The sequence below is a fragment of the Manis pentadactyla genome, chromosome 2, assembly GCF_030020395.1.
Source record: "Manis pentadactyla isolate mManPen7 chromosome 2, mManPen7.hap1, whole genome shotgun sequence".
Taxonomy (NCBI): domain Eukaryota; kingdom Metazoa; phylum Chordata; class Mammalia; order Pholidota; family Manidae; genus Manis; species Manis pentadactyla.
In genome coordinates this window covers 197,697,070-197,720,858 of record NC_080020.1, presented here as the reverse complement: position 1 = coordinate 197,720,858, position 23,789 = coordinate 197,697,070, and the positions used below count along the sequence as shown (strand labels likewise).

General features: G+C 43.0%; 1 protein-coding gene across 8 annotated transcripts in view; it reads right to left on the bottom strand.

Annotated features, from left to right (window-relative positions):
• The window catches only part of MCFD2 (multiple coagulation factor deficiency 2, ER cargo receptor complex subunit), a 29,875-nt gene that overhangs the window by 3,436 nt on the left and 2,650 nt on the right, over positions 1-23,789 (bottom strand). For 4 of the 8 annotated variants that reach the window (XM_057497241.1, XM_057497238.1, XM_057497239.1 and 1 more), the window contains 2 exons: positions 16,478-16,629; positions 393-550 (listed from right to left, as the gene is read on the bottom strand). In XM_057497241.1, coding sequence (XP_057353224.1) covers positions 393-550; positions 16,478-16,498 — 179 coding nt within the window. In that variant the 5' untranslated portion in view covers positions 16,499-16,629. Of the gene's footprint in view, positions 1-392; positions 551-5,999; positions 6,149-16,477; positions 16,630-23,789 lie in introns of those variants that run through there. The other 4 variants (XM_057497242.1, XM_057497243.1, XM_057497244.1 and 1 more) reach the window with 2 other exon arrangements.

Genomic DNA, 23,789 nt, shown 5'->3' with positions numbered 1-23,789 from the left:
ACAAATAATTCATTTGAATGTGCCAATAAAAAAAGGAAGAGGCCTTGTCAGAGTCAAGAAACCTTACAGCCCTTTCTGGATTCTGCCACTGCTTTGCGCGTGCGTGCGTGCGTGCGTGCGTGCGTGCGTGTGTGTGTGTGTCTGTCTGTCTGTCTGTCTGTCATGAAAGAAACAGAAGGAATTCAGGGAAGTCATTTATCCCATCTAGGCCTCAAGATCCTCCATCTGTGATATGATGATGGAAAAAGAGGACCTGATTTACAGGTGGCTGGAAGAAATAAACACCATCCTTGACAATTATCAGGGCGTCACACAAGGGCAGAAGTGAAGAGGGCCATGGGTGCCCCTGCAGCTGCAGAGGCCCTGGACCGCAGCCTGGGCTGGATACGTACTCGTGGTCGTGCACCGTGTTCTTATCGAGGCCCACGCTGCCAGGAGGGGCGCTGGCCCCAGGCTCCTCAGCCCTGGCCCTTGGGGCACAACAGACCCACAGCAGGCCGCACAGGAAGGAGATTCTGAGCAGCTGCAGGGACCTCATGGTTACAGGTACCTGGGAGGTGGGGAACACAGAAGATGAAGGTGAGAACACCAGAGCTAAGGTTCTTTCAAAACCCAACGCTGTGTGCTCCTGGGAAAGCCCATGACAGAGCAAGGCTAGGGAAGAGGACACGTCAAACTGGCCCCAAGGCCAGCTCTGCCAGTAGACTGAGGGGTGGCCCAGGGCACTCCAGGTCCCCATCACTCAAATGTACAGGTCCACGACTTTTCCTGAAGCCCCTTCAGAATGCCAAGCAACTCAATGAGAGTGTAGAGCAATTTGAAGATTATTCCCATCTACAAGAAGCTTACAGTCTGGTCAGAGTATTTCCTACCGAGAGCACTGATAAAGGCCAAGGTGAGTTGTACTAAAACAAAACGCTCTGAGTTCAGGGAAAGAGATTTCCTCTGAGTAAGGGAAAACCAGAGGAGGTTGACGGACATGGGGACACTTTAGCTGGGACTGGATGGGTGAGCACTCTGAGGACACGCAGGGACTGAGGGACTAAGGGACTCAGGGAATGATGCAGGCAGAGTAGTGGTACGGACAAGTGGGAAAGAAGCTCAGTAGTTTGGTTGGCCTGCAGCCTAGAAGGCATGAAGTAGGCAGAAGAGCGGAAAACAGGCAGCAAAGGTTGGCCAGACCTTACTGGGTGTGGCTCTGCACACGAGGCCAAGGGGGTCAAAGTTTCCTGAGGACAAATGGGGAGCCACTGAGGACACGTGAGTGGCACAGGAGACCAGAGTGTGGTTTCAGAACAGCTGACTGGGCAGTGCAGTGGGGAAGGTATGGAGAGTAAGATCTGGTAGTTGAGAGAAACGACAAGTGTTCGACCAAGGCCTGAGGCAGTGGACTCGGAGAAGAGGACCCTAACCTCTGCCTTGTCCGTCTCCCTGGACTGTGACAGAGGCAAATAACTGAGCCCCTGTGGAAGAGCATTGGTAAGCAGAGTTACCCAGACATCAGGACTCCATCAAGGACTCCCGAGGTTCAGCTAGACCGGGAACTGTGCTCAGCGAGACACAGTCAGCTGCACAGCTGGCTCCCCGAGCACAGGAGGTGCTTTGCTCCCATCAGTGCTCCCCACCAAGGCTCAGCTAGGCCTTTATTAGCTGTTTGTTAAACTGGAAGTCCTGGTCTTTCCAGAAGCTTACAGACTGACGCCAAAAAGGAAGGGAAAGGACCACCAGGAGGCCTTCATACCAACACGAAGAAAAGCCCTGGCTCACCGCACACATTCACTTTGAAAAGGCAGTGCAGTCGGCTGGATAGCCAGGACCACTGGCTTCTAAGGGGCCAACTGTAGCCACAGCCCCACACCTACAGCAGGGAAGAGAAAGCCTACAGTACCGCTCACACCCTCACATGTGCGACACACACAGCTGAGGCCCCAGGATGCCACTATCTCCACACCCTGTATCTCGGCTTGGGAAGTAGGCATGTTTTAGCTTCTCCCATCCATCCTAAAATGCTCTGAAGCAGAGGACTCTGGGAGAATGTTATCCTACCACATTAGTAAAATTTCCCAATTGCCTATCAGCAGTATCCCCTCCCATGGCCACCTCCCTAAGGGCACAACCGTCACTGGGATGTTTAACTTCCAGGGTGCTAAAAAGCAGCATTTAGTCCTACTATTGAATAGGGACATCATAATGCAATGTCATACTAAGTAACAGGAAAACATGTTCAATAGATATCAAACGAAAAAGAACAGGCTGCAAAAGTCTGTAAAGAATAATGCATTTTTGTAAAAAATAAAAAGAGTCTGCATATTTCACACATACAACAATGACTAAATACTGAACTTTTAGTCATTGATTACTTTCTGAACTACAAGGAGTGATTTTGATTTTTCTTCATTTTACCTTTCTACTGCTTCTAAAATTTCTAAGAAAGTTTTTTCTTTATAAATATGCATTTAATGTAATTTATCCCATAATTTTGTTTTAATTCTATATGGATAAAATTAAAGAAGGGGCTTCCATTTAATTATCACCTATACAGGATAATTTAGGAACAAAAACCACAGTTTCAATTTTACCAAATAAAAGTATCCAGACCTTGATGAGGCCACTGCCACCATACCTGGCACAAGAAAACAAGGTCTCATGTACTATCAGCAGTAACAGCCCAGCCCAGAGCAGAACAGCCTGTTCTGATTACACATCTTAGAGTTCTGGGACCAGAGCGACCAGAAAGGAAGCCAGTTCCTCCCAAGCCTTTCAGACTCACACATCAGATGTCTCTTTCCCCAGCAAGCCTGCTTCAGTTCCGGATCTGACTTAGGCGTTCTTCCCATATGCTCTCTGTGCTTCCTTCCAAAGGGCCCTTCCAACTGAGGACAGCAGTGAACATGACCTTGAACACCACCTGATTACCTCTACATGCCCTGTTTGGACTGAACTGTGTGAGGGCAGGGACCTGATCCACATTCTTTCCCTCCGTCAAGGGAGGCAGAATAAAGGCCAAGAACCACTGATTTTGAAAAGAATGAAATCTTGCCATTTGTGACAACAGGGATGGACTTAGAGGCTATTATGTAAAGTGAAATCAACAGAGAAAAACCAGTACTGTAGATTTCACTTGTATGTGGAATCTAGAAAACAAAACAAAACAAAACAGAAAGAGATTCATAAATAAAGAACAATCTGGTGATTGCCAAGAGGGAAGGGACACGGGGAGACAGGTGAAATAGGGGAAGGGGATTAAAAGGCACAAACTTCCAGTTATAAAGTAAGACACAGGGATGCTATGTACAGCATAGAGAATGTAATTATTGTGGTAATCACTTTATAATGAATATAAATATAGAATCACTATGTTGTACACCTGAAATGCTGTATATTAATTACACTTCAACTTAAAAAGAAACAGATCACCTTTACTCTTAATCTCATAAAATATTGTGAATAAATGTACTAATATCTGTAAATGCTTGTAAAATGCATAAAACAGAAAGTGCTGAATAAATGTTCATGTGATTACTACTTTTTTAAAAAGAAAGAACCATTAATTCTGAACGTGTCCTATATTTGGTTTGCTAATGGCAGGTGTCTAACTATTAGAACACAATAAAAGTCAAATCTACACAGAGTTCCCCCTTCAAGTGCTGCAGTGGAAACAGGGAATCTTACTGTCACCTAACAAATGAAACTGTCAAATTCATAAAGAAACATAAGCAATTCCCCTTCCCTTGAAGAACAGTTGCATCACCCCAACTCCAGAGATTTAGCTCAAGGCCATGAGCAAACAGCCTGGCAGATAAGCCCCAGGAGTTCCTGAGCTCACTGGCCTTGTGTGAAAATCTAAAGGCCAGGCTGGAGAAAACTCCAATGGAGGGAAGACTTCTGAAAGAGACGTCAGAACACACCCCATGTGTTGAGATCCTTCACAAGAAGCCTGTCCTGGGAGGGAAGCGTCCAACCACCGTCAGTAGGGGGTCTCCTGCAGCGCCTTGATTGTAAAGGGCTCGCTCCTCTCACGGCTCCAGCAGCCTCTTCCAGGACAAGAGCCTGCGCTCCCACGGGTTCCATCGTCTTCCTCCTGCCTCTTTCCAGGCCCAGTTCATAGGTCATCTCAGGATTCTGCCTTCTCTGATCTCAGTCTGCAGCCTCTCACACTCATTTGGCCTTAGCGTGTGATTACATGTTGTTCTCCTTTTCCTCCCTCTGTGAGGGCCAGGAGCTTATCTTCTGTTTGTCCTTTGCCCTCCTGAACTTATCACAAAGTGCTGAGCTGACCCTGGGGAGAGCACATCTTCATGTCTGAGGCAGGACAGTGGGTCTTGGCACCTAGATGTGTTCCTTATCACAGAGGATCTGCCTAAACTGGAAAAGTTAGTTCTTTTTGGAGTCCTCTCACTCCCAGTGGTTTGCCTGGCCCACCCATCCCTCTCATTGTGTAATTAGTGCTATCAGCACATATGAGTTTGGAGGCAGTCTTTATCCTATAAAGACCACAGTAGCTGTAGCAGCTTTTCTCCCATGCTGGGGACCCTCAGTTAAGAATTCAAACTCAAAGCAGCCACACATCCTGACCCCCTGTACCCAGAGTGAATGCCAAAGAAAAACTCTGACAAGCTTTCCCCATTTACTACTGCATGGTCTTTGACTGAAGGCAAGAAAATAACCAGGCTCCTAGGCCAAAGAAGCTGCTACAGTACAAGTGCTGGAGGTTGAGAATTGGTTCTGAAAAGCAGGCATGTAATAGCTTGATCTATTTGTTCATTGGGAGCCCTGTTTGTTCATTTGGGAAGACCAAGAACCTGCCCTGCTTCATTTATACTAACGGATGAACTCTTTGCCGACAGCCTGGTGCTGCGCAAGGTACTAAGCATGGGGCTGTGGCCCAGACAGGCTCCTCTCACACTGACTATGGCCTGGTGGAAAAGAGACCAGTAAATAAACATCCGTGGGTTACCACAGAAGCCCCAATCCACACCTGGGGTAATACATGAACGATAATAATGATTTTTAAACTAAGAATAGTGCCTCAGGAAGAGGGAGCATAATGTAACAAACACCAAGGCCCAGAAAAAACTTGGCCCAATCCAGGAACTCAAAAAGGTTCAATATGGTTGAAGACACAGTATACTGGTGACGATGAGTTACAGTAAAGGAAAAAGAGAACAGGTCATGAAGGGCATTATAAGCCCTGTTCAAAAGCTCGGAAGAACAAGGGGAATGCACTGAAGGGCGGCACGGGAGTGGGGGAAGTGGTCTGCTGACATCATCAGATTTGTTTTAAGATGATCACTCGGCTATCCTGTATGTAACAAACTACAGAGGATCAACATGAGGTGCAGGGCACCAGTCAGGAGGCTACTGAGGTAATAGATGGTGGTGGACTGAACTAGCTACAGCAGAGGGGCTGGGAGTGGAGAAGTGGACGTGTTCAAGAGATGTGTGGTGGATTCGACACGGGTGGGTAAAGGAGTGCTGGAGGTGAGCAAGACGCCCAGATTTCTGGCTTGGGCACTGAGTGGATGGCGGTGCCATGTCTGGACAAGGAATACAAGAGGGAGTCAGTTTCCCCTGCCTTCCCACCCCTCCCGCACATCCTTGCCAAACTCGCCCGGCCCGGTAGGACCTGTTGTCTTCCCCGAGAGAGACGGGGGTACGAGCTGCAGACGGAGAGTAATGAACGCCCAGGCCCGCCGTCCTGCAGGTCCACGGCAGGTGGTCCAAGCAGGCGGAGATCAGCCCCTGCCGAACCCAAATGGCTTCAAAGCCTCTGGCGGCTTCTGTCCTCCCAACAAGTTAAGCTTCCCGAGGCGGCTCGAGGGCCGAGACCCGGACTCAGGCCGCTCCTGCCTCCCTACCTGAGCTCGAGGCCCCAAGACCCCTGGGGTCCCACCCGCTGCGGACCCCTGAGTGCCACCCCACGGACCTCTCCCCCCAGTTTCTGTCCACGGGCCTCAGCGATCGCGGCCCAGGCATCCGCTGCTCCCGGGGTCACTCACCCTTGCTGACCCCAGCTGCCCAACAGCTTTCTTCAGATGCGAAGCCACCCAGCTTGAGCCTCGCCAGGCCCCGTCGTCAGAACGCTTTTGCCTCGGTCCCGCCCCAACCCAACCCGCTCGGCCTGCCGCACGCACGCGCGCTCCTTCTGCCCGCCCATTGGCGACACAGAGCCCCGCCCCCCGGCGCCCTGCAGTGGGCCGCTCCGGTGATTCCACGTGTAACGGGATCGGGCCCCTTGGAGCCTGGCGGGTGACCCTTTTTGCCTGCCTACCTGAGGGCGATAGTCGGCTAGAGCCTGGGTTGGGCCACCTGAACCCCACGAGGGCTGGCTGGTTGCTAGGCAACCCCGTAAGCCTCCAAGAATGGATTCCGGCTAGGGACGCCGGACGGCTAATAGGGATGGAGCAGACGCCAAAGCTTAATTCCAGTCCGCCTGCACCTCCAACTTTCCAGGTGCCTCAGCTGCTTCGACTGCAAGTTGGGAAGAAAGATACTATAGTAGGAATCACGGCTGCAAGACGCAGGAGTCGACCTTGGATCCTTCGTTTACAAGCTGGCCCACTTGCAGCCTCTGCTCCATTAATCTTCATTACCTATTCACTCGTATACAAGTCCCACCAAGACTCTTAAGAGCGGCTCAGTTCAAATACCACCTCACCTGTACAGTTCGTGGAATCAACTATCTCAGCAGAAGACAAAGCACTTTTTTTAAAAAAAAGATCCATATGCAAATTAAACAAACTCCGCATAATCCTGCCCTTTTATCTTTCCTCCTGTGCAGCACAGTCGCTCAGTGAATATCTATAAACCAGATGGGCAAATGAATGTGGGACTGTCATTTTGAAAATCGTTTTTCCCATATGTGTTTTCATAAAGATACTTAAATCATTTTTTATATGAGCCTAGATCCAGAAACGGAGAGGCAAGAAAGTGGTTAAACAGATGATCCCAGAAAGGTCCCTGCAGTCTGCTTAAGCAAATCAGTGCTTTGAAAGTGAGCCTGGGAGAATTGCCATTGACCTTATTCCTTCTCCCATCTTTATCTGAAACCAAAATCTGTCAACCCCAGCCCAGAGAAAAATCCCAGGTTCCGAAAGTCCCTGAAGAAACCCTATTAATTCTTCTTTCCTTACTCTAAAGTTAAGAGTTCGTTTACTAGTCCATTCTCCAGTCCTGCATCTGCCATCCATTCATTCTTCCATTTGCTCATTTATTCATTACCTTCTATCTACTAGGCACTGTGCTAGGAGCTACTAGGGATACAAATAAGACAAGGTCTCTTCCTTCAAGAGGCTCAGTGTCTGACAAATGGATAAAGTGTCCTCATGCAAACTGTGCATTCTGGACAACTAGAGGGCAGAACAAGGGAGAGGCTGCCAGATTCCCCAGCCAAAATTTTGATGCACTGCCCAGAAGAGACCCCTTGATATTTCTGTCAAGAAGGATTGGATGTGGTTGACTGACAGGTATGTTATATTTTCCATTCTCTTTTTTTTTCTGAAAGGGAGCTTTTATTATTTCTTCATGCTATATACTGAATGTGTTTTCATACATTTTACTGATGTATAGTTGTAAAGGAAAGACACAGTTGTTTTCTTTAATTCACAAACACAGTATTTGTGGATACCAGATGTATGTTTTTCCCCCCACAGCAAGCAATTCCCTGCATCAGCTGAATGTAATACAATGCAATTTAATTCTGACACTAACTGGAGTCAGTGAAGACCCCACAAGTAAGGGCTCAGTCCCATAAGACGGTCCCCCACTTCAGATGCCAGACACAAGTAGTAGGTCCCCAGGTTATCCACAAGTTCTGTCTGATTTGGCTACAAATTGGAAGTTCCCACAACCCCCTCCTTGGATCTGATCACTTGCCAGACTAGCTCACAGAACTCAGAAAACACTTTACTTACATTTACTTGTTTATTATGTCACAAAAGAAACAGATGAACAGCTAAATAAAAAAATACCTAGGAATAGGTCTGTAAGGGCCCTGAGCACATAAGCTTCTGTCCCAGAGTAGCTGGTGTGTACCACTCTCCCAACACAATGATGGTGTTCACCAACCCAGAAGCTCTCTGAACTCTGGACTACTGGCATTTTCAAGGTGCTTCCTCACATAGGCATTTAATCTCCAGCACCTCTCCCCTTCCTGGAGGATCAGGGTGGGGCTGGAGTGGGGCTGAAAGATCCAAGTTTCTAATCAGGGCTCAGTCTTTCTCATGATCAGCTTCCATTCTGAAGCTATCCAGGAGCCTACCTCATTAGAATGAAAGACACTCCTTTCACCCAGGAAATTCCAAAGGATTAGGAACTATATCAGGAATTGGGGTCAAAGACCAAATATTAGAACAAAAGAAGCTCCTTAGGACTTAGGAAATTACAAGGGAATTCTGTGCAAGGAACCAGGAGCAGAGACCAATATATATTTTTTCTATTATTTCACAATACTGTACACGAGAAAAAGTATGTAACTAACCTAATTGCAGATTTAACCTCCCCAAAGAAATGGTCAGTCAGGAATTTTCTATCTGTCACATGTACCTTCTCCATCCCAAAAGGAAGATACGTTAACTCATCTAATGAGACCCTTATCCCTGCCTCCTCTCACACACACAGATAGCATTAGAATGTATTAGCATGATCTTTTAGGACACTAACTAGAGGTAGCCATGCCATACTGCTTCATATATTGGTAAAGTAACCTCTTTTCTGCATGTATCCCCCCATAGAAAACTTAAGTTGTCCCCAAATAAAGGGGCTTTGGAGCAGTTTACAAAACTCCTCGCAGGTTATTTCACTGGCCACAATCCTCAGTAAGACACAAATAAACTCTTTCTTAAATATAAGAGTCGTGTTGATTTCAGTTGAGAGTGGGGTGCTGGGCAGCAACCAGATTGCAGTGGCGATGAGCAGCTGGTAGGCAGGCACTGGGTATAGCAAGTATGGTCAGGTCCTTAAAACACTGGCTGTGAAGGGAAAGAAAAATAGCTAGAAGGGGACACAGGACCCAGGAAGACTTATCTTTAAGATGGTGAGACTTGCCAAGTCCTTGTGGGAAGGAGCCAGCAAAGATGAGACTGAAGCAATAGCAGAGTGAACAAACTTGACAGACTGAGATTGCTGAGGAGGCAGGAGAGAATGGATTCAAAGCCCAGCTGGGAGTTAGCCTGAGATATAGGAAGCATGACCATTTTCTCAAAGTAGTGTCATTGGGGGAGGGACAGGGAGACTGAGCTGGTCAAAGTTTGAAATCATCATTGTGTACCTTGGAAAGCAAGTTGTTCATAGATAGAAGGCTTCCTGGCCTGAGTTGAAGGTCTAGTTGAAATTGCATCTAAGTTATGTTGGGGAGGAAAAATTTTCCTCTAGCCTTCAGGGTTCTCACTAGTCTAAGAATCAAATTGACATGAGACAGATTAACAGAAGAAAATCAAATTTAATTTCATATGTATGGGAACTCCACATACATGAGAGGTTCAAAGACAGGAAAGTAAAATGAGGTAAATATGCCATCTTGAGCTAAGGAATGGGGTAGGGGCCGGGGGCTTCAGAGGGAAGGAGAGCAATTCACAGGTCAATAAGAAAAGCAGGTGTTTGGTAATTAGAAGTTTGCCCTTCCATACAGATGGGTCACTCAGATAAAATTCATCTCTGGTAATAATCATTATTTTGTGAAAGACCCCAATTTAGATTTTTTTCTAGACAGTTTAGGAAGGGGCAAAAACATCTTTTGAGCCTGCAGGGTCTTAATTGCCTTAAGCTCAAAATAGTTCACATGCCAATCGTATTTCGGGTAGGCTTGTTCTAAACCCCTTCAGTTATATATAGACACGGCTAGAAGAAAATAGAACAGAAAGATGCCTAATTAAAAAGTTAAGGATCTCTCTCTCTAACAGCCGCCTAATAAAAAAGTTCCCATCTCGGGAATTACCAAGTCTTCCCCCTCATGCTAGTGGCTGCTTCTGACTACACCAGGGCGGAGTCGGGGGGTGGACCCGAGACTGGTACGGAGGAGAAATTCTTATTTGACTGGTAAGGTGCGCCCTTCCTCCCCCACCTCCACCTGACTGATGTCTAGTGCTGATTCATTCACAAGTGCTTTTGTGTGACTCCCCTGCTGGACCCCGCACTGCAGTTCCCTTGGCAAGGGCAGCACCTCTCCTTCCAAAGGCACTTGCTCCTCTCACAGAATCTGCTTTCCTCTAGCACTCCAATAGACACCCTTTCAGGCATGATCCCTTTAAAAGTCGTTCTAAGCTGGTTCAAGGGCTCATGAGTTGGGTCAGATTTGAGAAGAGTCCCTACTCTCCTCAGGTGTCTTCCAGATGGTGCACCCCATGGAGCTCAGCACGGAACCTGAACAATGGAGAGGCAATACTGAAGGTGACATCCAGGCAGATGGGCCTAAGAGCATCCTAAGGTCCCTCTATCCCCAGCATGGTTCAGCAAAAGGAGTAAAAAATTCCCAAGCCTTCAGAGCCATCCCTTACTCCTCCCCTATTACGTTCTGCATCCCAAGCAGGCTGACCCCAAAGGGTTGCATTTTCTAGCCTGCCCTGTTAGCTGGCTTCCTGCTAGCTCAGCTGGTAGAGGGCATCAGCAGGGGCAGAAGGAAGAAAGGAGCTGCTCCTACTGGCCAGGGAGACTCGGTGAGTTTTAGGAATTCCAGGTACTCAGATTCATTGAAATCCCCGGTTCTAATTCCCAAGGTCCCATGTTGTTCTTAGTCAATGCCTTCTTTTTCATAAGAGAGATGATTTGTTTGTGAATTCATTTTATGTTGAAATACAGGTTCCTACAGTATCGGACCCTGCAGCTGGATTTCAGCCGCTTATGTTCAGCAGCTCTAAGAGAAAAAAGATTCTTTTAGGACACTCTTAGGGGCTCTGACTGTGGTTTGAGTCAAGAATTTAAAACTCTGAATATGCAAAGTTTTAAATTTAATTTTTTTAAATCTCTCTTATGCTTAAAGCCATCAGAACTAGCCAGCCAGCCTCTGATACTCTTTTCGTTCTTCATTCCATCATAATGACCCATTACTGTTCACTGAGGGCATGAGTACTTCAGGGGGTGTCCAAGCACTGGTAGTTTTAGAGGTTACTTAACAGGTCCTCCGTTTTCATATGCACTCTTTGCTGAAACTGATGTGCATGACAAGAACCTGCCTTATACAGACCACTGATCTTTTCCCACCTCCTCATTCACAATCATATCCCACTCCCTTTCCCCTGCCTCTACTTTAAACAGGGAAAGCCAGTCCTGAATCTTACTAAGAGCGTTGTCCCAGGGGATAGAAACCTCAGGCTAACCACAACCAGAGCAATTCAAATTATTGATGTCAGGAAAATCTGCTGTAATCAAGGCCCTGGGGTACGGATTGGATTTCTCCTTTCTTACTCATATTTCTGATAAGGGTGAAAGATGGTGTTAAAAGCTTGGAATTTTGGCTTCTATTGGGATGTTCTGAATTTAAACCTACTGTAAGCTGCATGGTAGAAATGGTGACCATCCGTATGTAATAATCACACTTCTTCCATCGCTGGTATTATCAAAGAACATATCACTCCTGATGAAAAGTCCCATGACTGCTGATTTTCTAAACTTGTAAATGTATCTATCTTCTCTCTAACAAGTCAAATACATTAGCATTTCTTAATATCCCTTTGTCCCTCTCCTCCTCTCATGTTGTTTTAGTTTAGAATTTTTGACATTAGTTCTTCATAAACATTCTCTTTCCTTCCATCTTCACCTTTTTTTTTTAACAGCAATAAATTAATCAAAATATTTGCACTCTGACATCCTGTATCTCTTGAAGGTTCTCCTGGGTTTGTTACTCTTACTTGAACACTTCCTTTGAAGGTATTTTCATTGTGGGTTTTTGTGGGGCAACCTTCTGCAGCCTTGTATGCCTGAGAACATTTTTATTATAGTCTCTCACTGAAATGAAAATTTGGCTATATATAAAACTTCAGGTTAACAGTTTTTTTCCTCCCATACCTAACTGAAGAAATAAGTGTATGATCATAAGAAAAACTATATATGATCATCTAAAAAGATTGGGGGGAAAGGCATTTGACAAAATTCAATACCCATTCATGATTTTAAAAAAACTATGGCAAACTAGGGATAGAAGGATAGTCTCTCAGTCTGATAAAGGGCATCTAGGCATCTATTCAAAACCCATAGTCAATATACTTATAGTGTAAGATTGAATGCTTTTCCCCTAATATCAGAAACAAAGCAAGGATGTCCACCTGGAACACTCTTATCATCATACTAGAGTTTCAAGCCACTGTGGGAAAAAATAGAAAAGGCATACAATATGGAAAGGAAAAACATAAAACGGTCTTTATTCATAGATAACATGATCATGCACATAGAAAATCCCAAAGAATCTATTTAAGAAAACCTACTAGAACTACTTTTTTTTAAATTAAGGTGCCATTGATAGACAGTCTTATGAAGGTTTCACATGAGCAACATTGTGGTTTCAACATTCACCCATATTATCAAGTCCTCCCCCACCACTACGATCACTGTTCATCAGCGTAGTAAGATGCTATAGAGTCATTACTTGTTTTCTCTGTGCTATACTGCCTTTCCCATGACCTACCTATATTGTGTGTGCTAATTATAATGCCGCTTAACCCCCTTTTTCCTCCCAACCCACCCTCCCCATCCCCTTCCCTTTAGGTAACCACTAGTCCCTTCTTGGAGTCTGTGAGTCTGCTGCTGTTTTGTTCCTTTAGTTTTGGAAAAGCTACTAGAACTATTAAGTAAATTCAGGAAGGCCATATGCTACAGGTCAATATTTAATAATCAATGGTATTTCTAAATATTAACAATGAACATGTGGAAAATGAAAATTTAAAAACACCATTACAATAACATCCCAAAACATGAAATACTTAGGGATAAGTCATTAATCATTTTAAAGCATGTTCCTTTAATAGTCTGGCAGCTCTATAATCTGAACAGTTATTATAGTCGAATCCTGCTGTTGTGTCTGTTCGTTTGATTCTGTCAAAGCATAACTCCAAGATATTTAGTTATCTGGATGCAAATGACATGCTTATTTTAAAGAGAATAGTCATTAGGTTATTGTCAACAAAAAAGGATTTATAAGAGAGAAGGGAGAGAAGAAAAAATAAAAATAAAGACACTCTGGGAACCAAAATGGACACTTGGGGAAAGGAAGTGTATTGCCTTGGTGTCATATCCTAATGTAAAATCTGCTCAACCTTAATTCAAAGGAAGGCTTAATTATTATTTTTGGCCTATTAGAATGGCAAAAATGTAAATATCCAGTGTTACGAAAGTATAGGGAAAAAAGTACTCTCGTACAGACTAAAAAAGTGTATCAAAGCCTTAAAAAGGTGCACACTCTCCAACCCAGCAATTTCATTTGTAGTATGGAGTTGAAAATGTACATAGTACTCTCCAGTAGGAAACACAAACGTAACACTTTGATTTTCTATAAGTGGTCTTATTTGCTCTAAAACACCCATCTGGATGGGAAGTGAGAGAAAGCTAAATTTAGTCCATTCCACTAAGTCACAGTTTAACTTAATAATGTAAACTGACCATTTTGACGCTTAGTCTATGCAGGTAATTGGCCAGTCTCTCAACTATTCTATTCCAAGATAGTTTCTGGTATATAGGGGATGGGAGGGCTTACATATCCTTATGTAGTAGGGAAAAGGCTCCTTGGAGTTTAAACACAATACAATCCTGTTTTCATTATTTAAAAAATGTACAAGTAGGTACACAGTCAAGTCTTGTCTCTGAATTACCTCTGAGAGGCAGGATTACATTGGGCTACTACTTTCTCTTATATTTATGTTTTACTTTACTTTATAAGAAGCATAAATTAATTGTATAATCAGAAAAAGCAATAAGGATGTTTTCATTCCAATAAAAAACAAACAAGTCCAACAGGATGTTAAATTGGAAGTTTTGATTGAAATACCAAGGTACAATAGTTACTGGGCATCAAAGTAAGGTGTGAGCTGATGACAAAGACAAAATTTCAAAGGAAATTTTTCAAATATGGTTACCTGTCTTTTCGGTCTTTGGCCTACGGAATCCCTCAAGGGTCAGTAGAGGAGAGATTCATGGAGGACTTTGTGGGAAGAATTTCTTTGGGGAAATTTGTGGGGTCACCTGCTCCCTCCCCTCCAGTCTAGTGGGAGAGAGTTCAAGAAGACCTACCAGTCAACCACTTGGGGAGTTAGATGTGAGGCCGCTGTGGCTAGGTACACACAGTGACCTGGTGCTGGCTGGCTCTGGAAAGCTACTTGACGAGAAGAGGGCCTGGATATGAACTGCTCTGGCCACTGAGACAAGAATCCTGGGGACCAGATGAGGAAGAGACAGAGGCAAGTTCACCTAGGGTGGAGCCAGATCAAGAGGGTGGCCAGTGAGGACAAGAGGGTCCAGCTGTTGGAGGCTGGGAGGCAAGTGCAGCAGCAGAGGGTGTGGGGAGCAGGGCAGCACAAGGACCCTGCTGAAGGAGAGGGAGCTGAGTCAGAGAAACCCAGGAGGGGAGCCTCCCAGCACCACATGAAAGCCCCCAGGAGTCAGCTTTAGACATCTCCTGGGTGGCCTACGGGTCCCCGGGTGCAGACCCATTTTACCAGGAACTTTCCTATCCCCTTCCCTCTCTTCCTTTCTCCACTTCAACCTTAAAGTCAGACACAGTTGGAAGATGAAGAAGTGAAAACGAAAGAGAAGCTGAACACAGCTCCTGCCCAGGCCTCGGAAAGCCCACCGGCCACCAGCCCAAGCTTTGGAGAAGTGGAGAGAAGTCTTATCCTTGAATGAAGATTTAAATATTGATGAGCATATCAGACAAGACCCTTTTGGTTAATGAAGTAAGCCTGCATTTGTGACTTAAAGTGACCCTGCACTTTTACCTAAGGATGCCCAGAAAAATGTATGAGCTTGGCAGGATTTTTACACCTGGCTAGGAAAAGGACCATCCTAATCCCCATTGGAAGGGATTAAAAGACAGTTCTTAGACAAAAATAAACTGCCTTTAATGCAGTTTATTTTTATACAATCCCTAAGTCCTGTGTGTTCAGCATAATGATACAGGATTCGTTTCTTAAAAACCACTCTGCCTTGAGTTCTTAGATGTACGACCTTGTCATACGACGTCCAGACGCCAGCTGGGAGCCCCAGTTCCTGGGAGCGCTGGGCATAATGGGGTCAGACCTAGCCAGTTCCATAGCTTGGAAAAGTCTGAGCTTGTCCAATGACTTCTGCTCATTCCCAGAGACTTACTCACCTGAGGTGGCATTAGCTACATATTTCTGTTTCTGTTTTGCTTTCTACTCTTTCCCCTCATTAGCCTAAATGCAGAAATTAGCACCTCTTAACATTCCCACTACGGAAGAATCTCCTCACACAAAGAGCAGTTGTAAGTTGTAGAGACTTTACTGAAGGTTTTCCATCTCCTCAGAGTGGGGCAGTGTTAGATGGCCAGGGATGTCTCTTTGGTTAAAGTTCAGTAGAGTTCCACAACACTTACTGAGTGATTGTTATTTAGGTACTATGCTAAATTCTGGAGATACAGAGTAAATGATACCTGCTATCCTCAAGATACTCAGTTTAGAGGGGAAGAGAATGTAAGAGGATACAGTGAGTGCCTGTTAGAGCCCAGGCTGCCATAGCAGCACATGTCTGTACATAAACAAGCCTGAGGTGAGGATGGGGTTAGGGGGCAAAAAGGAAGACTTCCCTCTGTGATAAAATAAGAAGAGTGATAAAAATGAAGATTGGAAAAAGAGCCAAATAGAAGTTCAAGGAGAGAAAAATATACTGAGATGTTAAAAACTCAAGGGATGAGTTCAACAACAGTTTAGACACATGAGAAGAACAAATCAATGAATTAGAAAATATGGCAGAAGAAACTATCTAAAATGAAGTAAAAAACACAGAAAATACAAAAGCAAGGGTAAGAGGTACAGAAAATACAGTGAGGTCTTACATCTAGATAGAGTTTCAGGAGGAGGGGAGAGAATGAGCAGAGACAATATTTGAAAAGACAATAGCTAAGAAATTTCTAGAACTGAAGAAAGACTTCAAGCTCAGAATCATAACAACAAATCGCAAGCTTAATTAGTTAAAAGAAAACTGTTCTTGGCACATTAAAATAAGTCTGCAGAAAACAAAAGAAAAAGAAGAAATATCAGATAGACAAAGGAAAGAAAACAATTATTTTCAAAGGAGCAACAGTTAGGCAGATAGCTGACTTCTCAACAGCAACAATGGAAACCACAAAACAGTATAATATCTCCAAAGGCTAAAAGAAAAAGTACTAGTCTAAAATTCTATATACTTCAAGAGTAAACATGAGAAGACATTTTTAAATAAACAAAAACTGAGTGATATAGCAGGAACATTGTATTTAGTATTCTATTGCTGCATAACAAGTTACTACAAATTTAGCAGCTTAACACCCATTTATTACCTCATAGTTCTGTAGATCCATCCACACAGGGATTAAATAGGTTCTCTGCTCAGAGTATCACAAGGCTGAAATGAAGGTGCTGGCTGGGGCAGGGGTCCCTCCTCTGAGGCTTGAGGTCCTTTTCCCAAGATCATGTACTTGAAAGTGATATCCTAAAAAAAGACCTAATATTTGAAATCACAGAAAGTATATTCTCTGACACAATGCAATTACACTAGAAAAAAAACTAGAAATCTCCACATGTATTTAGAAATTAAGAGACACTTCTAAATAACATATAGGTCAAATAAGGTATCACAAAGAAAATTTTAAAATACTTTGAACTTAATGTTAACAAAATTTCTATGTATCAGTTCTCATGGGATATAGCTGACAGAGGAAAATTTATAGTCCTAATAAATTTTTTGTTAGAAATCAAGAGTGAAAAGGAGCTAATATTCTCTCAAAAGTTTAAAAAAATAAGATTATCAGATACTACATGATTATTCACAAAGATTCACTACCCATCTCTGGGCACTGGCATCAGGCTTAGCCATGTTTCTGGCTCTGGTCAATGGAATGTGTACAGAAGCATGGAAAGTACTAGGAAGTATCTGGGAAAGAATGATGTGTCATATCTGGCAGAAGTTGTAAGAGCCAATATATGGCTCACCACATTGTCTCTTTTCTCCCTGCCATAATGATTGTCAGTATCCTAGACAGTGGCTGTTTTGCCAACTTGAGCCCTGGAGTGAAGACAGCCAATCTAGATGGAACTGGTAGAATGAGTGAGAAATAAACTATGTTGTTGAAAGCACTGAGGGTTTTTTGGGTTGATTGTTACTGCAGCATAACCTAGCCTATCCTTACTGTTACAGAAGTACAAAAGAAACTCAGATACATTAAAATAAATGAAATAATAAAGATAACAGCAAAAGTGAAAGAAATGGAAAATAACCATGCCATAGAAAGGATCAACAAAACCAAAAGTTGGTTCTCTGTAAAACCAACAAAATGGATAAGCCCTTGCAAATTACCAAGAAAAATTAAAAAGAGACAATGCACAAATAACCAATGCCAGGAATGAAAAAGCAGATACCACTATAAATTCTATAAATATGGAAAAGATGAGAGGATTTTGTGAATAACTTTATGCTTAAAACGTGAGAAGCTAGATGAAATGAATATATTCCTAGAAAAGGACAACTCACTAAAAATTGACAAAAGAAGAAATAGAAATTTGAAGTTCTATAGTTTTAAAATAAATTGAAGCAGTTTGAGGGAAAAATAATGCTTACCATATACAAACTCTTTCTGGAATAGAAAAAAAATGGTACACCTTCTAATTCATTTATAAGGCTAGCATAACTTTGGCACCAAAAGCCAATGAAGACAGCTCCAGAAGAGAAAATTAAGCCAAATCTCATTCATGAATATGATACAAAAATTCTAAACAAAATATATATATATAAATATATATTTATATGTGATATATAAAAAAGAAAATACATTATGATCAATGAGGTAGAAAGAAATGACTCCCAAAAATGTTCACGTGCTAGTCCTTAAAACATGTGAATGTGGATAAAAGGACTTTGCAGAGGTGATTAGATTAAGGACCTTGAAATGGACACATTTTCCTGGGTTATCCCACGGGCCCAATGTAATCACAAAGGTCCTTATAGTGGGAGGCAGGGTGTTCAGAGTCAGAGAGAAAATGTGACCATGAAAACAGAGATTGGAATAATGAGCTTTAAAGATGGAGGAAAGGGCTACCAGAAGTGGGAAAGGAAACATATTCTTCCCTAGAGTTTCTAGAATAAATACAACTCTGCCGATACCTTGACTTAGACCATAAGACCTACTTTGGACTTCCAACCTCAAAAGTTATAATAAATATATGCTATTTTAAGCCACTATATATTTGGTTATTTGTTACAAAAGCAATATGAAAATAAAATAACTAAGTTGATCTTATTCTAGAAATGCAAGAATGGTTTAACATTTGAAAATCAAAGTATATCACTATGTAAATGAATTTGGAGAAAAATCAAATAACCATCTCAATAAATGCAAAAGATATATTCGTAAAATTCAACTTCAATCACCATTAAAAAAAAAAACTTAATAAAGTAGGAATAGAAGGAACTTCCTAAATCTGATAAAGAATATTGGAAAGCAATGGAGTCATTACCATAAAATCTAACAGTTACCTTTAGGAGGAAGAGGGTTGTGTTTGGGAAAAGGATATACTGGGTACTTCTGGGATGCTGGTAAAACCCTATTTCTTTCTAGTTGGTGGTTAATGAGAGTTTGCTCTATAATAGTTACGTTTTATGCACTTCCTTTAATTGTGTTATTTTTCACAACAGAAGTGTTTTTAAAAACATAGAAAAGAAAAAAAGATTTGAAAAGCAGATAGAGCAAAGCTATGTTTTAAGGCCCAAAACTGCTATAATGGCTGAAGGTTGGCCTTATGAGTGGTGGGGCTTAAAATCAGATCAGAGCTGAAAAGTCTCTGAGCACTTGTGAGTTGGGCTAACTTCATCCCTCCAGGATGGCGGGTTCACCAGCCAAAGCTGGGAGAAAGCATGGGCTCCCACTCTTGGGGGGCGATCAGTGCAGCAGTCCTGCAAGTAAACACAGAAGCCACCAAGGAGAAGCATGAGTCACTTGGGACCCCAGGGAACACAAGGGACCTGGACGATAGGAGGGAAGACAGCGCATGGAAGGAGGTACTGTTGTCTCAGTCATGAAGTGGGTGGATGGGTGGGATAGGAGACATCCCAGAGCTCTTATCTCTCAGGCCTGGGAAAACCTTTAACATTATAAGATTTAAAAATCAGCAAAACAAATCATTACTAGCAGTACCTACTATGTATGCACAAGCACAAACAATTCAGTTTTGAAGTTTGCCTTTGTAGCGCCTTACCCCTTACCTAATGATTACCTGCAGTTTTTCTGGCAGCTGTCAAAGGGAAAGACTGACCATAAAGCCAGCCCCTGGCAGAGTTTTCATGTCAACATGTTAGAAGGGCTGGTGTGGCTGGCCAGTCCACAACACTAATAATTAAATAAAACATGAGACACCATGGACCAGAAATGCTATGAGCCCATAACCATGGTAGTAGGTAAAAGTTGATTTCCAAATGTAATAAACATTGTGGGCCATGTGACTACAGATGATTGGGAAGGCCCAGTCTCACATACACTGACAATCTGAGTGGATGAAAGGGCTATTGACTATAAAGAAAAAATTTAATTCATATTCATATTTAGGATTTTTAGGGTTCCTTTTGGGAACACAGGGCTCTGGGAACCCCATGGGACAAATACAGTAGTATGACTGAAGAGAGGAGTAGAAGGTGGGGATGACATCTCGTCAGGCTGTCTCCACCTCTCGATGGCTTAACTACTCATGGCCACTGTGACAACTAATATAAATGAGTGATTTGATGTACGATGTACCAGGGGACATCGTAATAATCATAATATGTTCAAGTCAGTACCCTGGAAGAATCAAAACCATTTACACCCAAACAGCTTACTGTTGGCATTGGCATGACTTCACTATTGCAGGAAACTTTTGCCCAGGATGAAAAAAGTTGTAAATAACTACTGTTTTTTGCAGAAATTTCAAGAAGAAACCATTCAGATGAACCTTGAAACTCTTCAATAGATTGCATCAAACCACTGTTATTCTCTAAGACTCTTTGAAACCCCTGCCTAAAAATCCTCAACTGGCCTTGCTCAACAATCCTCAAGCACCCTCACTGGAACAGCTGCCTTAAAATAGACCCTAACACTTCATAAATACCCTGACTTTGCCTCCCACTCTAGATGCTACTTGGCGATGCAGAGTAGTGTTCTCCCTCCCTGCGATGGAACAAAGTCAGCTTTGCGTTATCACGAAGTTGTTTTGATGGTATTTTCAGGGAGCCAGAATTCAATTATAAGGCTCCCTGAGATCCAACAGGGACCTCCTTGCCACTGCAGCCATCCTGACTCAGAAACAGTGAGCTTCTCTGAGGCCCTCAAGCCTCCCAGGCATCTTTCAGGCTACAACAGTGAGATATAAGCCTTGCATTGGGCCTGAGTTCCAATTTCTTTTTTTAAATTATTTTTGTTGAGCTCCCCAAATACTGAGTCTATTTGTTTCCAAGCAATACGGAACCCTTTTTAGGAATCGTTTGATTATCTGACCATATTTGAAAATCTTTTCTCTTTGGTGGGTATCAGCCTTATTACTAACAGCACTATTACTTACTTGTCTGTGTCCATTCCAGTCATTTTTTTGTTATGCAGCTTAACGAGGAAAGTTTACATAGTGAAGAGGGCAGGTGTGAGTCCCAATAAGTCCATCCCTAAGCTGGCCCAGGGTCATATTTTGTCTCAGGCCACTGATCAACACACTATGAGAACTTTCCCCAGATTTGTTTTGAGGTTCAGCAGAGATCTCTCCACACCCTCCATCTGCTGGGAAGTATAAATTCATCAGAGTGGCAGTTGGATACGGTCTACCTGTGAGGTTGGGGAGCCACCCCCCCGAGCCACAGAATGTTCAAGCAACTCTCGGCTGACCTCTGCTGGGCTCTCAGGGGGCTGTCTCGGTGTTAACCTCAGCCCACGTCTTCCTGGGGCTGGACTTCTACTTCTTACGTGTATTTACGCTATAGCCCAAGTGTGTGCACTTATCTTTCTAAATAACATCACTTCACCATGGGTATTTCAGAATTACAGTGACCACCATGAAGAACTTTTGATATGAAGCAAGTTATTCCCTTGAGACGTGCCGTAGAATGAAAAGGGAACACACTTCTAAGCAGGCAATGATCCTCCTTTATCAGCATGAGGAAATCTAAAAGAAACTGTATTCCAAAATTACTTCCTTAACAGATACCTTGGCCAAAGCAAAAGACAAATGTGAGCAACTTAAAACTTTTACATCCCCCCTCCAAATCACAGCTCCAGCCTACTATCCTCTCTTCCCCATCTTGTGCTCTTCCAGCTCCTGCTGCCCCTCCCTCTCCCTCTGACTCACTCCCTCTTCCGCCTGGCCGGCCAGATACTCCAAAGCTCACTTAGCTCTTTAAGGTCAACCTACTTCAGAGCAGAGAAAACCTGTTGTGGTGGATTTTAAGCTCTAGTTTCATTCCCAGCTGAAAGCCATTGTCAAAGACACTCCAAGGCCTAGACAAAATGGAGAGAACATTGCAGAGGAATTTAGAATAAATTGAGGGACATACAGTCCACAGCAACCAGATGTATACCAATTAGCTCATATGTTGGTAGGAATGTGGAAAAAGCTCAATGAAAAAGTCAGAATTGGAAGACCCCCAAAGGTGGCTTAAGAGACCTGGAATTGCATAGGAGACTGAAGGGGCAGAGAAAAGCTGCAGAGTTGATCAAGGTCTCTTAGAGGTTTTCTTCTGTCTTTCCTGTGAGAATAGATTATGCTCTGATTCAGTTCTTCAAGCCAAAAAAAAGGAGAGGTCTGTTGGGAGAGTTCAGGGACTTTAATACTTGGTGACAACACACAGGAATAGATCCTGAAGCAGATGTGACCTTGGCTTGCTCTCTTATCTTTTTGTGAATGGCCTTGAACCAGAAATAGGGGATTTAATATGCAAAGTAGAATGGGAAAGAGCCCCATGGCCAGACCCCCAAAACCTTGCTGAATATTTTGAAAGAGTTCTAGAACTAAGAAACTAACAGAAAATGAGTTATCACTAAAGGTGTTCAATATCCCATTTTGCTTTTAAACCCACAAGGAACCATTTTTCTAAAAATTAAAGGACAACCTTACCAATTTTGACTGATATGGGGACGATAATCAATCTTAAACCTGACCACTGTTAACCTTTCCCTTTGGAGTCAATAAACCATTCTGGGTAACACATTTAGCTAATGATCCTCACCACACCTTCACTGGCCCCAGCCCATTACTGGTAGCCTCAAACCTTTAAATAAGTAATGTTCTTTTCTCCTTTGTGACACTATACTCATTAATTTAATAGCAAGGGATTTACTGTGTGAATGGAATTGCCACATTAAATATTCTCTATGGTCTCTTCCTTCCAGTCTCTAAGGATCTCCTGATTCATAATGAGGTCCTGGCTAATTTGGCTATGATTTACCAGTACTTTTGTGTGTCTTGTGTGGGCAAAAAACTACTCATATTCTACTGAAGCTAAACCTATCAAGGTTCAACCTGTACCCAAAACTTACACAATATCCTCTAAAACAAAGTGCTAAAAAAAGGAATACAACTAATATCAAAAGCTTTAAAGAGAAAGGAGTCTTCATACCTTGTTCCAGTCCTTGTAACACCCCTATCCTCCCAATCAAAAAACCCAGTGGGCAAGAATATAGATTTGTTTAGGACCCCAGGGTTACAAATAAATTTGTTACTCTCCACTTCCCTTTAGAACAAAACTCAAATACTATTTTACCTTCAAGGCCTAAGGAGACTTACTGTGTTTTAAAAAAAGATCTATGTTGTGCTTTCTTTGATGTCTATTTAAATCAAAAGGCAATACTTGTCTGACTTCTCCAGGGAAAACCAACAATATACTCAGACCACTGTGCCTCAGTTTACTGAAGTGCCCCTCTACTTTTCACACGTCCTCAACCAGGACCTCAAAAGCCTTAAATTGCCCTGTGATTCTATTCTTATTAAATATGTGGATGATCTTTTGTTGATGAGCTCCAAGACTGATTTGCCTGTCTGCTTATTCTTTTAGCCCAGAGAGGGAATAAGGGTTCCATAGAGAAGTTAACAATGTGTCAAAGGAAAGCACACTGCCAAAGACAGACATCCCAGACAACTAGCTGTGCAAAGGGTCACCCACCAAAAACTAAGGGGTAAGAGACAAGTCTGAGGATCCCTCGGTCCCATTGGCCACTGCAGGCAGTGTATTCCCAATGAACAGGCTTTTTCTGAGTTCAGATTAGCTCTTCAATATCCTCCCCTTCTGTGCTTAACCAAATATCAAAACCTTTCAACCTCTAAGTATATGAGAGATCTTGCCAAGCCTTTAACTTCATGAGAATCAAGACCAGTAACTTACTGCAGCCTCTCATGATCCAGTGGCCAGAGCCTCCCCACCTCCTGGAGGGGCAGCAGCTATGTGAGTGGAGTCTGTCAGCTTGGGTGTAGAGTCTCCTTTAAACCAGATGCTATACCATCTTTGTTGCTCCCTGAAAACACACATTTCTTAGCAAGTCGATTTACTTCCTGTGAATTTCATAACTCTCTTTGAGACTGTCAATGCTGTGTTCTCCCTCACTGATAATAAACTCAGTGTTGCCTGATCAGCAAGTTACCTGAGTA